General features: G+C 44.9%; 1 protein-coding gene across 6 annotated transcripts in view; it reads right to left on the bottom strand.

Annotated features, from left to right (window-relative positions):
* MECOM (MDS1 and EVI1 complex locus) overlaps positions 1-14,165 on the bottom strand; it is a 349,962-nt gene that overhangs the window by 193,451 nt on the left and 142,346 nt on the right. For all 6 annotated transcript variants that reach the window (XM_063337834.1, XM_063337835.1, XM_063337836.1 and 3 more), the window contains exon 2: positions 946-1,295. In XM_063337834.1, coding sequence (XP_063193904.1) covers positions 946-1,295 — 350 coding nt within the window. The remainder of the gene's footprint in view (positions 1-945; positions 1,296-14,165) is intronic.

Here is a 14,165-nt window from a genome sequence, read left to right on the forward strand (position 1 = left end):
GGAAACGTACAGATGGAAAGCTGAGATTGCGCTCTGCTTCTACAGCACATTGTTAAAACTATGAATAAAACCGTGCAAGAACGTTTGTGACGCCATAACACAACTCGCATTGTGCACCACTTGATGTCTAAAACCCTGACCTGACTGCGGACCTGCAACTCGGCCAGTTCCACGGCAATATCACGAGGAAAACACGCTGCCCCCGAAGGCCAGGAAAGCAAGAGGCAGCTGCGGTACTCGCCAAAGGAGACCTTGACCTCCTTCAAGAAAAGCAGCATTTCTCAGAGTATCTGCAGAAGCAACACGAGCCACATCGTTCCCATGTGTGCTAGGTTTGACACCAGCATCCAAACAGCCTTTCACCAAATGAATGGCAAAATTCCCATTAAGTTAAATGGAAGCGGGATCAGACCCCCAGCTTTTGATGTCCCTGAACAGCACAAGGTTCTGCAATAGCAATTGTAGCCACCCAAGACTAGATTTTAGGGCTGTTCTAACCATTGTTGACAGAAAGGGGCGATGCACAACCCTGAAAGCGGCACCCAGCTTCTGTTCAAATAGATAGCACAGTGTGGTTTGCAAACCCTTCACCCACAGACGTGCCGCAGGGCTGCACGAGAAGGAATTAAGAGCGGTACAGAAGTGTTCCAACATTGCAACTTCTTCCTTTCCTTCCCTAAGAGAGGCATCACCTGCCGATATCCACCCAGACAGATTTCACGCACAAAGAGCAATAATAATTTCCTATTTCTTTTCTTTTCTCTTTTTTAATTTACACTTTTTTTTTTTTTTTTATCCAGAAAGCCCCGCCAGGCCACGAAGCAGTCTCAGTGCACAAAAATATCCCCTGGCTGCTGCAGGATAGGACTCAAATTCTGCAAATATTTCTGTGTTTATAGACACACAAGAGAGTTCAACAGACCGAAAGAATGTAAAGTGCCTTACCTCCCAACCGTAACTGGGATCTTTAAGGTGTGGCCGCTGCTCTCCTACAAAAGGGCCAAACTTTTCCCCTGCTTCAATCTTCCTTTTGGTCCATATCCCTAATCCTGCTCCAGGAATGTTGGATTCTCGGAGCTCAAACTCTGAAGGAATGGGAATGTCATCGGGAATGTATATCGGAGCCTTGTAAGGAGAGCTCTCCTTTGGCGTGAAAGCTTCGCTGGAGGTTGCTGGAGAAGACGGCTCTTGAATGCTGACGGCTGTTGGACACTGGGCGTTTGCAGCTTCTCCATCAGCTTCTGGCACTTCCTCCAAAGGAAGTTCAGGAAAGCTTTCATACAAACATTCATCACCTGGAAAACAAAGCCAAACAGTAGGATTTGAAATATCCTGACAGATTTTGCATATGAAACCCTTTCAGCCCGCACGTAAAATGGAGAGGACAGTTTGGTAGGCGGGCAGCACCTTCATCAATCACTAGTCCTGCAGCAGAGCCTCAGCCTGGAAGGAGCTGAGCCTTTTCCCTGTTGTAGGCCTGGGGGTACACAGTGTTTCTCAATATTCCTGACATCAAAAGTGGTTTACATCATGGAACACAAGCGAGGGAATTACATACAGATGTATATGCAGGCACACCCTATTGTCCAATCTGGTCCGGATATAGCGCTTTGCATCGCATACTCTTTGAAATTACAATTGAAAGCCAGCATTATACGTTACAACTGAAATCTAAGTGAAGTGAAAAGCAGGAAAGCTTTACTGGTCTTTCAGAGAGACAGATTGAACCTAAAGTAGCCAAAATTAAGTTTGATGGCCTCCAATTAGTCTTTGGAGGAAAGGATCCAGCCTACCACAGAACTCTTGGCAAGAACTTCAGCTGATGTAAATCAGTGTCTTACCATTGACCTCCAAGAAACGCAATGATCTAAAGTAAGTTCAGGATCCAAGCAGCACCTTATAGAGAACATGAACCTTCTCCTCTTACAGTTGCAAAAAAAAAAAAAAAAAAACCCTAACAAAAAAAAAAAAACAAAACCTGGGGCAGATCCAAAGCACATTAAAAAAAAACCAAACAGCTTCATCTCTGGGGCTTAGCCAGCAAACAAAAAGAAAAAGAAAAAGAAGAAAAAAGAAAAAGTCACTATTTTTGACAGCTCAAAACGTAAGGCTGATTGTAAATTCCTTTTAGCCAAAAAAACTCTGAGTGACTTCAGCAGGGGCTTCAGCTGCACCAGCAATGCAGTATTCAACCCAGTAACACGTGCAAAAAGAGCAAAAAGACAAACAAACCAAAAAAACTTCTTATTTACATTAATTTAACTTTATTAATGTCACTGTACTTTTCCTACACAGCAGAATTCATTCCACTTATTTCCAGCCTAAATAAGAGGCGAGAATACTATTCTCCAAGGCATGAAGCTTAGAGATCAGGTATTTAAGATTGGAGCGTGAGGAAATTTGCATAATATGGTTGGCCCAGAAATTAAAGCGTTACGCTGGGCTTGGCGTTCAGAATGTCTCCGTTTCAGTGAAGAAACAGGAAACTTTAAAACGTTCTTTCAATTTCTTGCTCATTTAAGAAACTATCCATGGTAGATTAGCACCGTCTGCCTTTTCCACTGGAAACTGGTCATAGCCCATTATCTCTCACATCTTTGTTACATATTATCTCACAGTTTTATATCTGTACTTTCATGCTTCTGGTACTGCCTAAGACAAACACTGGGACATAACAAATCATTTGAATAGATTGCTCCCATCACATGACTGGCAAACTGGATTCTTCATCTGTGAGCAATTTATTCACAGCCATGAACTGTTTTTCTTTCTTTTATGTGGCACTGGCTATGACCTCATACATGTCACAAGAAAGTTCAGCTGCCCGTTCCCTCGGCCTCTGGTTTGGCAGGCTGTCCCTGCACTTTAGCGATTGAACCCAATATTGATTAGTTTGTCACTTTTCTAATACCTGGCGCTATGAGAAGTAGGAAATCTTGACTGACTCTACCATTTAGCTGAGAAGGACAGAGAGAGGGATTTTCCATCGTTTGTGCTTCAGAAATCCTGCCTGTGACAGCTTCGGTGGTGCTGAGTTTAGCAAAGATGCTCAAGAGCCCGTGAAAGCACCGGTGCAGAGAGCTTGCTCTGTGTGCAGCACCTATGAGCCCATGCCCGTACTCTTCTGCACACAGAAAAACCTCAACCTGGACGCCAAGGGACAGGAAAGAAGACAGGAAAAGGGTAGAGACACAGCTCCACCTGGATGTCACCGTTCATTTCACCAGGCACTGAAACAACCACATCAGCAGCCATCTCTCTTGCACCATGGCATTGCTGCTGCCCCCAAACATGGCTCTGCTCCAGCGCGGTGGGACGGGCAAGAGAGGTTGGTCCACGCCTCCTGAGCATCCTCAAAACTCCGACGCTGCGTCCACCCAGGGCAGGCTCACCCCCAATTCAGATTTCTTCCCCCAGCTGTTTAGCTTGCAGTCCTGCCTAAAAGACTTCAGCCGGTTTTGAAAGTGGAAAAAAACCCAACGAAATCTAGCCCATGTATACACATGGGGTGCAGGAAGAGAAATCACACAAGGAAAGTGATCAGGATGATGATAAGCACATGGCTCACTGGGAGGGGGTTTTTAAAAACTTCAGGCATCTAAATCCTGCGGATTTACCACGACAGCTGGGCAATTGACACTCAAACTCCTTAAAAAGCCCATCTCACCACTGTTGTCCCATCCCACGAAGCAGTGCCCCATAAAACCAAGGCTCTCCCTGTGCCCCACGTCCGCGTTCGACTCTCCTCCAAACAACAAAGCGCCTCAGCCAAATTGTTTAAGACACAGCAAGCAACGACCTGCTCTGTGCCTTTCCCCAAAGGGCCACCTTCCTCAGCCCCACTTGCCAGCACCGCCTGTCCACAAGCTGAGCTTTAAACATTGAGCAAGCACGGCTTTGCAGATGTTTCTTCTCCCCCAGGGACAGTCCGGTTTAATTCCTCTCTCGCAGACTCAAAGGCCTCAGTTATACTTATCTCAGTCATTCTGGCTAAACTCATTTTTAGCCATATAGGGTCAAACCTGCAGCTGATAAATCGGCCTCTGGAAGGCTGGCAGGGAGACAAGTCCATTTGCTGGGTCTATTGTGCCTCCTTTGATTTCCAGCAGCCACACCCGATGTCGTCGTTAAACATGGGCTTTCAGCTTGAAAGCTCTGGAAAATATAATACGCCGATATGCCCCAAAGCCCTAGCAGTGCGGGTAAAATGGATTACTGAAATGTTATTCTGCCTGAAATAGCAACATATTCTAGCAAAAAATATATTTTAAAACCTCAAAATAAACGCGAAGCCGAATTACGACTGACCAAGAGACAGGAAGACCATTAAGACATATTTGTGAAATTAATGATAGAAGGAGCTAAGTTAAAATCAACGTACGTGAAACAGGGTCTGGTCTTCATTTTCAAAGGGTGTGGGACTATTCCCCTTAAAATTTACACCCACGTGGAATAGAGGGACTTCTAGCAAAACCATGGGATATTGACCGATAGAAAAACCTTCGTGAGGTTAGAATTAGACCCAGGGACTGCGCTGGTAAGCATCGTTTTCCCAGTGAACTGCGAATCATTCGCACAGATAGCACTGCAGTTTTGAAATTCAAGATGGCTTCTTTAAAGTCCAGTAATTATCCCTGCTAGAAATGGCATGAAATAAAATCAAGGCCCCCGATAAGGGAACAGATGAGATTAGGTAATGTGGAAGCTCTAGATATTAGCCTCCATAAAATTCTTCACTGCTATTTTACAACAAAAATATGAGCAAGCTTCAAAGGAAACCCAGGAGGAAAGGTTAATTGCTACTAAAAGACCAGGGTGGACACCTGCGTTTGCACTTTTGACACAACCTTGCATGCCAGCAGGAAAGAGTCCACGTGGCTGCGTGCTGGGGATGTGCCTGATGAAGACAGGAGAGCAACGTGCCAAAGCTACCGCCGTAACTCCGGGGCCTGGGGTCACTTCAAGACCGAGAGGGCTTCTGTGCACGGCTGGGAGGAGGAGAGGACTTCCTTCCATTCGGATGTATCTTAGCAGTTCAGCACGCTCTTCCTCTCCAAAAGCAATTAGGTAGGAGGCACTAATGACTGAGGGAGGCAGAGGTTGCTGAACGCAGCCCAAACCCCCTTCCCCTGGCTGCAATTGCTAGTGAGGCTGAGGCGTGTTGTTAACAAAAGCACCCTGGGCCGCACGGTCAGTGAAACTCTGCCTTTCTGCAGCTGAAATGGCACACAGCGGCGTCTCACATCGAGGGGACATGCTAGCCTGTTACACATATCAGCGTTTCAGGGCAGTCTTCAACTCAAAGTTCATACAAAGTCCTCCAGGGATCAAGTCTGCATCCAGATCTCCAGACCCAAAGCCACCCCTAACAAAGAGAAGTGCATCCATTCTTCCTTTCTTCAGGCAATTTGTGCCTGAGGATATACATTCCTAAAGTGACTACTGACTGATGAACACTCTAGCACATAAATCCAGTTCTCTGCACTTGGAGTCATGCACGTGGACATCAGTGACTTAATCATGAGCTGGATGGCTGATAACTCCGGATGAAAGAAGTAGGCTGGAAGCAAAAGCATCCAGAGAGCCTACTTCAGAAGTGTTTCTAATGCCATCGCCTTCTGAGCAGGGTAAAGTAAGAGCTGAGATAAATGTGGAAGTGGCTCTTCGCAACGAGAAGATACACACAGGTTTGTGCCTGCAACTTCTCAAAGGTGAGAAAGATGACCCCTAGGCCCAAAGACTAGACATTGGAAAGACCTGGCTCTGTTTGATAGAAGTCCATCACATGCCAAGAGTTCCACTGTTGACCATGCCTGACACGAACCTTTGGTGAGCATACAATAACAAAGGCTTTGGGGGAGCACAGTAGGATCAGTGAATTAGACCCTTCTTCCTGTGTGAGACGAGGGTGGACCTGAATGTACCACAAAGCCCTGAATCAGATCCTTGAAAGAGCCCGGAGAGCGTTTATAGTTGTTTGACTTAGCATTTCTATTCAGCGCTGAGGAAATCAGCATGGAGTATTTGCAGGGATATCGGAAAAGGAGGCAGGCATTTCCTGTTGCATACAAATGGGGCACCTTTATCTGAATTTCTGTTTGAACGAGTATTAAAGAAAAAACACTGTTACAGGCAGGGACTCATTGATTACAAAATACATCCCCATGGGTCTAGAACACAGGAGGTCAGGAAAAGCAGAAAATTAAGAGAAGAAAACTATTAGCTTCCAAAGGAGCATCGAGCCAGCGGTGAGCTAAATGGGAGCCACCTGACAGTCCCACAACAGGTAGGCATGGCTCAGAGGGAGTCACTTTTACGTCCTCTAGAGGAGAAGCAGGAAAGGATCCTTAGCTTTAGAAACGTGCAGAGATTGGGTTACTATCTCCAGGCTCAGACGGGACTCTAGCCAAGAGCTACATTACTCTACTTGAACGTTTTATCAGTTAACATACCTGAAACTGGTTTGTGCCACTCCCTATTCACAGAAGTGTTCCGTGGAGCTGGACCTAATGACAATTATTTATTATTATTTGCATTGTAACACAGTCTGGGGGCCCCAGGTGGGACCCCACTGTGAAAAGCATTGGACAGACCTTATCAAATGAGATAAGATTCTAAACAGAATAGAGCTATTAATTCCCAGTTAGGTAAAAACCATAAAACTACCAGAGGAGAGAAAAACCAGTTTACAAATAGAAAGTTTGGTTGTTCAACAAAAGAGATTACAAGCAAGCGTAGAGATAAACACGGCGCTTGAAACAGTTTTGAATCATTACTTCAATTATCAAGGAAAAATACTTTCACAAACACTAGCCTTCAAACGCATGGGTATTTTGCATATCGTATTACTTGACTCTAAACACAAGGATGAGAAAACCAAAGCCGCCCTGAACATACTCAAAAGGTCCAACCCTGAAAACCACACTCATGGACCACGCAACGAGAGCAAGGGGGACCAAAGCACCCGTGCGGTGGCCCCGAAGGCCAGATTCTGATTTCTCTTACACAACTGTTAAATCCAAAGTAATTACTTTAGACTTCCTCCAAGGAATAAATGAGATCAGTGTCTGTCCTGGAGTTAGCCAAAGTCGCTCGAATTTCTTCAGGCTGATGCTAATGTAACAAAATGAGAGGGGAAATGTGGTGCCCAGATTTCAGCTTTCCCTCCGCGCTCGAGAGGCTGCGGATTGCAGAGGGCAAAGCTCGCCAAAGCCTCCCTGCACCGAGCAAACCCTTCTGCGGCGCCGGCAGAAGAGGGAGTTGTAGGAAAAGCTGCGCAGACAAAGGCAGGCGAAAGAAGGCAGCCGGAGCACAGCGCGCTTTGGGGCTGAAGTACAGAAATCACCAACTTTTCACAGTGCTGCGCCATGGGCTGCGGTGTCCGTATGAAAGGGGAGCTCGGTTCAGGTCACCGCTGGAGCACCCCGTGCGAAGGGCTCGGTGCTGCCGGGAGCTTCTCTCCGTGCCTCGCTGCGAGACGCACATCACTAACAACAGTGCACGTAACTCACAAGACAAATTAAAAACCTCCCCTTGCACGGGAAGCGGCTTTTGCTTCTTGAATTATTGTGCTAGCAGAAAAAACAGCCCTGAAACAAGAGGCTCACAGCGGGAGCAGAAGTGAGCTCCTGAGGGCAGGGTGAGCACCGAGCACCTGGGAGAAACCTGTCCACAGGCGGGCGAGAAGCGAAGTTACACACACTAGAGAGCATCAGGCCTTTGAAACAGGATCATTTCAGCGTTGCCAAGCGTTGGTACTAGACCAGCAAAGTCATAATGTAGTAACTGCGTAGGGACCTGCCCCGTCGGCTCTGGCAATTCTCACTCTCAGCCCCTACAATAACTAGTAGCGTTTGGTGCTCTGTCTAGTGTCATTCATGTCTAATTGAGTAACACAGTCAAAAGCATCTGATGTGGACCAGACGCTGGCTTTTAATTAGGGTCCAGCACTGAGAGACTACGGGTCAAATTCGACTTTCATTTGCACGGGAGCCACTCTCCTCGATGTCAGGGGAAGTTGCACCTGCGTAGCTGAAAAGCAAAATTTGGCTGCTTGTGTTCCTGTGCACTTCCCATATAAATTACTGTATTACATGCAGCAACAAAGAATTATAAATGTTGGCTGGCACGTACTGAACTTATTTACAAGTTAAGTCTAATTTTATTTATAGTTCCAGTACAATCATCTCTGGTAGAAATATTTATGTTATCTGTACTTCTGGTCTGTTAAGAGTCTGCCGCAATCATAAACACCGCTGAAAAATTATTCGCAGTTAGCAGGGTTTAAACTACCCATTATATCACCAGCTAGTGCCAATAAACTTTGGTGCTGGCTGATAAAGTTTCCTCAATGGAATAAATATATATTTGACTTTCAAAATCTTTTCTGGGTTACACAGAGCGGGGGGTAAGAGAAGAGGGAAATGCCGGCCGGAGGGTTTGATATACTGAGGGACAGTTCTGCAGGTAGAGATCTGCAGCCAGGAGAGATCCGGGAGGCAGCCCAAAGCACGCTGAAACTCTAACTAATAGCTTTAAGTTATATCTTAGTAAAATGTTTCAACCGAGTGGAGCTGCGGCAGCTAAGACGTACTCACTGACATCCTTCGTGACTCTCTACACGGAGTAGGCCCAAGGGAAGAAATAATCTGCCTTGAAATTTTGAGCCCCGAGTACTGGTCACCGCTAAGGGAGGGAAATGGATTAGAGGAACCAGCTTTTGTTCATTGTTCAATTGCCATAATGGTAAACACGATGTATATTCTCACACTGATGTGGCGCAAGAAGCCAATCTGCTTAGGAGAAAACTAAGGACGGGAAGGTTAAATATGAATTAGTGAGATCAGACATTTATACATAGAAAACACTAACTAGGAAGAAAATTTAACTAAATCTACATGAGCTGGAGTAAGATAGAAAAGGTAACGCACTTTAACAGTCCCTGACAGGGTGAAAAATTTATTACTGCAAAAGAACATTTTAAAATCAAAACAATTACTTAAACCTACAGTATTATAATCAAGGCAAACGAAACTTTATCTTGATGTAATAAATCAGTGTAACTGAACTTCTTTTTACTCATTAGTAGACCTTTACTGTTTTAAACCGAGATGTGTCACAAAGTAGCACTGGAAATCACATGCCTCTTTCTAACAGAAAGCGGTAATAAAAGATGACTATTCTACCAAATTATAATGAAGACAGATAACAGAGTGAATTATAAAACAAAGGTTATAGATAGAGACTGAGCCTTGTAGAGGTAATGACTTTTAATTGGATTGAGTTTATCATATTTTCAGAGGTACAGCACAACCAGAAGAAAGGATTAGAATTATTTCCACATTTCATTATTTGGCATAATGAGAAAACAGAGGGAGGTCCACATCCCTGATGTGTTTGGTAAGCCACAGGAGACGTTGAACATGTCAGTATCTGGTAGAGTACGGTCCCGAGACACAAATGCATTCGCTCCCTTATAATGCGGCAAAGTGTAATCACTTGAAAAAGGAAAAAAAGCCAGGTCATGAAGTTTCGAAAAAAGAGTGCACTACGAGTAAAAAGGAATTTAACCCCTTCCTGCCAGCAGCCACTTTAGCACAGCCTATGAACAGCCATACATCCGCTTTGGGAAGCTGAGCAATTTTCTAAGCACCAATAGGCAAAAAAAAAAAAAAAAAAAGAATTGGTGCAGGCTGGGCCACTCCATCCCCACTCTCACGCCTGCATAGTCACACTATCACAGCAAAAAGGCCCAGGGGAAACCATCAGGGAGTGGACCTGCCCTGGCTGAATCCCAGAGGGATGCCCTGCCTGCGCTCCACTTGGGAAGAGTGCAGGACATGGACCGTAGGGGAGCAGGCAGCCAGGGATGAAGGAGCAAGAGCTGAGTGAGGGGTTATCGGAGAAGGCCTGATAAACACGGCAGGGTACCAATGATGTACCCTGTTTGCATGCTATACCCAAGTATTTCAGGGAGGGCTGGAGTTTCAGGGTGTTGCCTCTGGAAACCTGAGCTGCCGTAGAGCAGAGACAGAAGGTTTTGCACCAGCAGGCAGACAGCTTTTTAATTATGCAATTACAGTGAGAGAGTCTTAATTATATTTGAGCGTCACTGTGATACGCCGTAGTTAAGTCCTTGAAACACTAACAGAAGTACTCATAACAAATACACTAATCAGGAAAAGTATCAAATAATTAATCCTACAATACTGTCCACTTCAAAAACTCAAGGTCTGGCAAGACCGGTTTCCAGCATTTGTTTCCGAGGAGATACAAGGCCACAATTTTTCCTGCAAGTGACTTCTCAGCAGCATGTGCTGTAGTTGTATCTCCGCAAGGTCACCCAGTAACAAGCAGGATGTACTTAGCTGATTGGAAAATCGTGAATCTTAAAAGCAACTATACTTCATCTCACACGGGCGGGTGTATTCTGCGTCATTCTGCAGAGCATCAGCGTATGTTTATATTCAACCTGTTTGGATGAGTAAAGTCATCATTATTTTTTATAAAAAAACCCTTTGGAGGAATTTTATTTGATCATATGGAGGAACACTTTTATTCCTGCATGACAGCATTGTTTTGGGTGGGATTATTCGAATACATGGATGACAATTTGTCCCCATATTTCTCCATGAAAACTAGGTCCTCGTCTGGCACGCGTAGCTTTGACAAGTTCTTCTCATCAGTATCTCACTCAACACAACGTATGAGATTTCAGAGTGCAAGAATCTTTTCTTGTTTCATTTTACCAGCAAGAAAGCATTCTGAACTGGTTTTATCCACATTATCTCCGCAGATCCCACTTCACCCTTTGCTCTAGACACTGCCTGTTCCTCCAACCGCTTCCGCGGCTTGTTCCGACAAACCAAATTCTACCTGTCCCAGCCGTACACTTTAAATAAGTACTTATTAATTTTTAACATCAAAAAAAAATATACTTGTGTTTCCCGGCACATTTCAGAAGGCGGGTCTGTCCCAGCAAACTTGGGATTTATGGGATATCTTAAAGTCAGTGGGACTTTTGCCAGCGACTTTAATGAAATGATAATTTCAGCGGCGATGCGGGTAAGGTTTGTCAGTGAAACTGATAGCATTTATTCCAGGCATATCCAAGCACAGCCAGGAAAAAAGCTACTTGCTGCCCTACAAGCAAGCCCCAGAGTCCCTGGCAGTATGACTTTAAACAAGGACGGAGGCAAAAGAAAATTACACCCGTTAAGTACGCTTACAATTCTCCATCGCCTTTCTAAGACAGTTTATTTTTTCTAGAAAGCGTGGCGGGGCACATATGAAAGTGTGATGAGCTACAAGGATTTGTAGCAATTATTTTCCTTGGCCTTTGTATAAGACGGCGGGAGGAAGCGCTAGGCTTTTGGCAACCAAACCACCCAAACGAGGGCCCGGCCCTTCCACCGCTGCGGTGCTTCTTGCACTCCTTCAGCCTGGCTGAAGGATGCTGCACGGCCCCACTGCCAGCGACCGCAGCTCCTTCCCCGGGCCCTGTCTGTGCCCTCTGCTACGGGAAGGTGTTTGAAAAACAGCGATGCCCCTGAAAACCCCTTCATTTTCTCTCCGCTCTCTCCCCATTTCTTTCTCTTCCCGCTTTTCTCAGAGCTGCTTCATTTTCTTTTTCATGTTGTTACCAAAAAAAAAAAAAAAAAAAAATGGTTTTCCATTGAAAAGGAAAGCATTCAGAGAAGTTAAAACAAAAAGAATAAAAATCCAAACCCCAAATATTACAGCTTTGAGAGTTTTGCTGAGCAGTCAGGAGACTTATTTTAAAAGGAAAAGCGTTTGCAGAAATTAGGCAAATCCAGGATGTTGCCACCTCTTTCCTATAAAATTGCTCCTCCTGCAATTTAGAAACTTCTCTGAGGGTGTTTGTCTGGCTGTATTTTCACCCAGCACGTCTCTGAAGGGTAAAGCTCTCCGTGGGTTGACTGCTTTGAGGTTTTCAACACTATCTGAGAGTTTTCCACTCTTGCTTCTCTCCCCTGCTGCTGGTCCGCAGCCGACGCCGGGAAGTGCCTGCTCCCTCTTTAACAAGTATTTGCAACCTCAGCCAAAAAATACCCTTCACTCGGATGCGGAGTAACACCTCCCTCCGTTCACCCCCTTTTCCCCTTTCTTTGGAGGAAAACGAACAAAATTGGTTTCATTCATCTGCGTTGCTGCTCTCTCAGGAAAACACTTTCCCCTGCAGCTCTCGGGGGCGAGGAGCCCAATTGCCAACGGTGCCCCTGTCTCACGTGTTGGAGGCCTCCACCCAAACCAAAGCTTCACGGACAGAGACGTTAGAGACACAGAAACCACTGGGGAGTTTTTGACCAGCAGAGACCAGAGTATTTCAAGACCACCTAGTTAAATGAAAAGATCAAGAACATATTTCTTGAGGGTTGGAACCAGATGATCTTTAAGGTCCCTTCCGACCCGAACCATTCTGTGATTCTGTGATTTCAGCACACACAGGACTAAAAGGAAAGACCTCCTGGGCTCTCATCTCCATGGTCTAATCAAGCCATGGAACCTTTGCTTATTCTGGGAACGAACAGCTCTGACACCGCACACTCGGTTGCTTTCACAAAAATATCCAGTAACAAATTCTCCCATTCCCTCCTGAGTTTCCCATTTCTTCCACGGGATCATATTATCTCATTTGCCTCAGATGAGCCCCATGGCGAATAGCTCATCTCTCCCCAGTGCTTTGAAAATGCAAAGCAGGACAGTATGGAAATGCTAAGTGTTCTCCTAGCACCAGTAGCCTCTTGTAAGGCGGGAGGAGTGACAGTCCTTATTCTGATCACATCCCCCCTCCAAAATCAACAGTGACACCAGTGTGAAACCAGAACGAGACCCCTGCTGTGAAACAGTTAACATCAGTTAGATCTATCTTGACTTTAAAAAAAAAAAAAAAGAAAGAAAGAAAGAAAGAAAAAGAGTAGGACTACAGTTTATTTTACATGGCTTCCTGGTCAAAGCCTCAAACGTTTTGTAGATATTTATTGATATATATTAACTGTAAAGAAAGTTAACTGCTAATGTAATTTATTCCACTCTTTGTTCCATACACCTTGTATCGCTTTCTATGAAGCTGTTGATCTTGGAGAAGCAGAGGGGTCCTGGTGAGCCGCTAGCAGAGAGCAATAAATCAGCGCTCTGAAAGCTTCTGGTTCATCCCAATAACTTGGAAGCAAATTTGAAAAATAATCTTCCCCCCCCGCCCCCCCGCCCAAACTGGCAATCTTCACGAGTTCTATTGTTTTCACGTGCAGGGCTGATATATGACAGCTTAAATAAATACATAGCACTTAATGGAGCAAATTCAGCCTCGGTGTAATTGGATGCCGTGCCATTAGAGACCTTGGCCCAGGCAGCGCGCTCTGTCCCAAAGGATCGCAGAGGACCCTACAAGCTCAAACTAACACGCAGTTGTTATATACTTTAATTCTACTTACTATGTCACTACGGACTAATCTTCTGTTATAGAGCACTTAACTATATATCTATTTATGTTTACGGACATGGATTTAAGTACTGTTTATAATGCCAAGAGTGTATATATACAAAATGTATATGTAATATAATATTATATATATACACAGAGACACATCCTAAATCATGGAAGTGATGGAGTCCTTGAGCAAAAATGGCTTGAGGACTATTTTTTTTTTTTTTTACGTGAGGAAAATAACGTGGCTTTTCCCAACATTGTTGAGGATGACCTGAATTCCTTTTTTTCCAAAATAAAGCCAAAAATGCTCAGAAATTTTCAAGCTAGGCTGTTACAGTTCACAAAGCCGTAAGTGGTCACAAAGGAGCCCTTTTGTAAGATACCCTCCCCCGTAGCACCAGTGTCTGTACTGGGAGAGCAGAGCAAGGCAGGAGCAGTGTGGGCTGCACTTGCTCAAGCAGCAGTGATGCATTTGCTGCTCGTGGAAGAGTTTTTTTCCTGAGCGAGGAACTGGAATCAACAAGTTGCGTTTTAAACTTCCTCTGGTAAGCTCACGTGAAGCTCAAGTCAAATAAAAGCAACTCTTCCTAGAGCGCTTTTCAAAGCAGACATCAAACTGGTTTGTGGCTGCCCAGGGAGGTGGTGGATTCACCATCTCTGGAGGTGTTTAAAAAAAGGGTAGATGGGGCACTGAGGGACATGGTTTAGAAGTGGC

This window comes from Chroicocephalus ridibundus, chromosome 6 (assembly GCF_963924245.1).
Source record: "Chroicocephalus ridibundus chromosome 6, bChrRid1.1, whole genome shotgun sequence".
Lineage (NCBI taxonomy): Eukaryota > Metazoa > Chordata > Aves > Charadriiformes > Laridae > Chroicocephalus > Chroicocephalus ridibundus.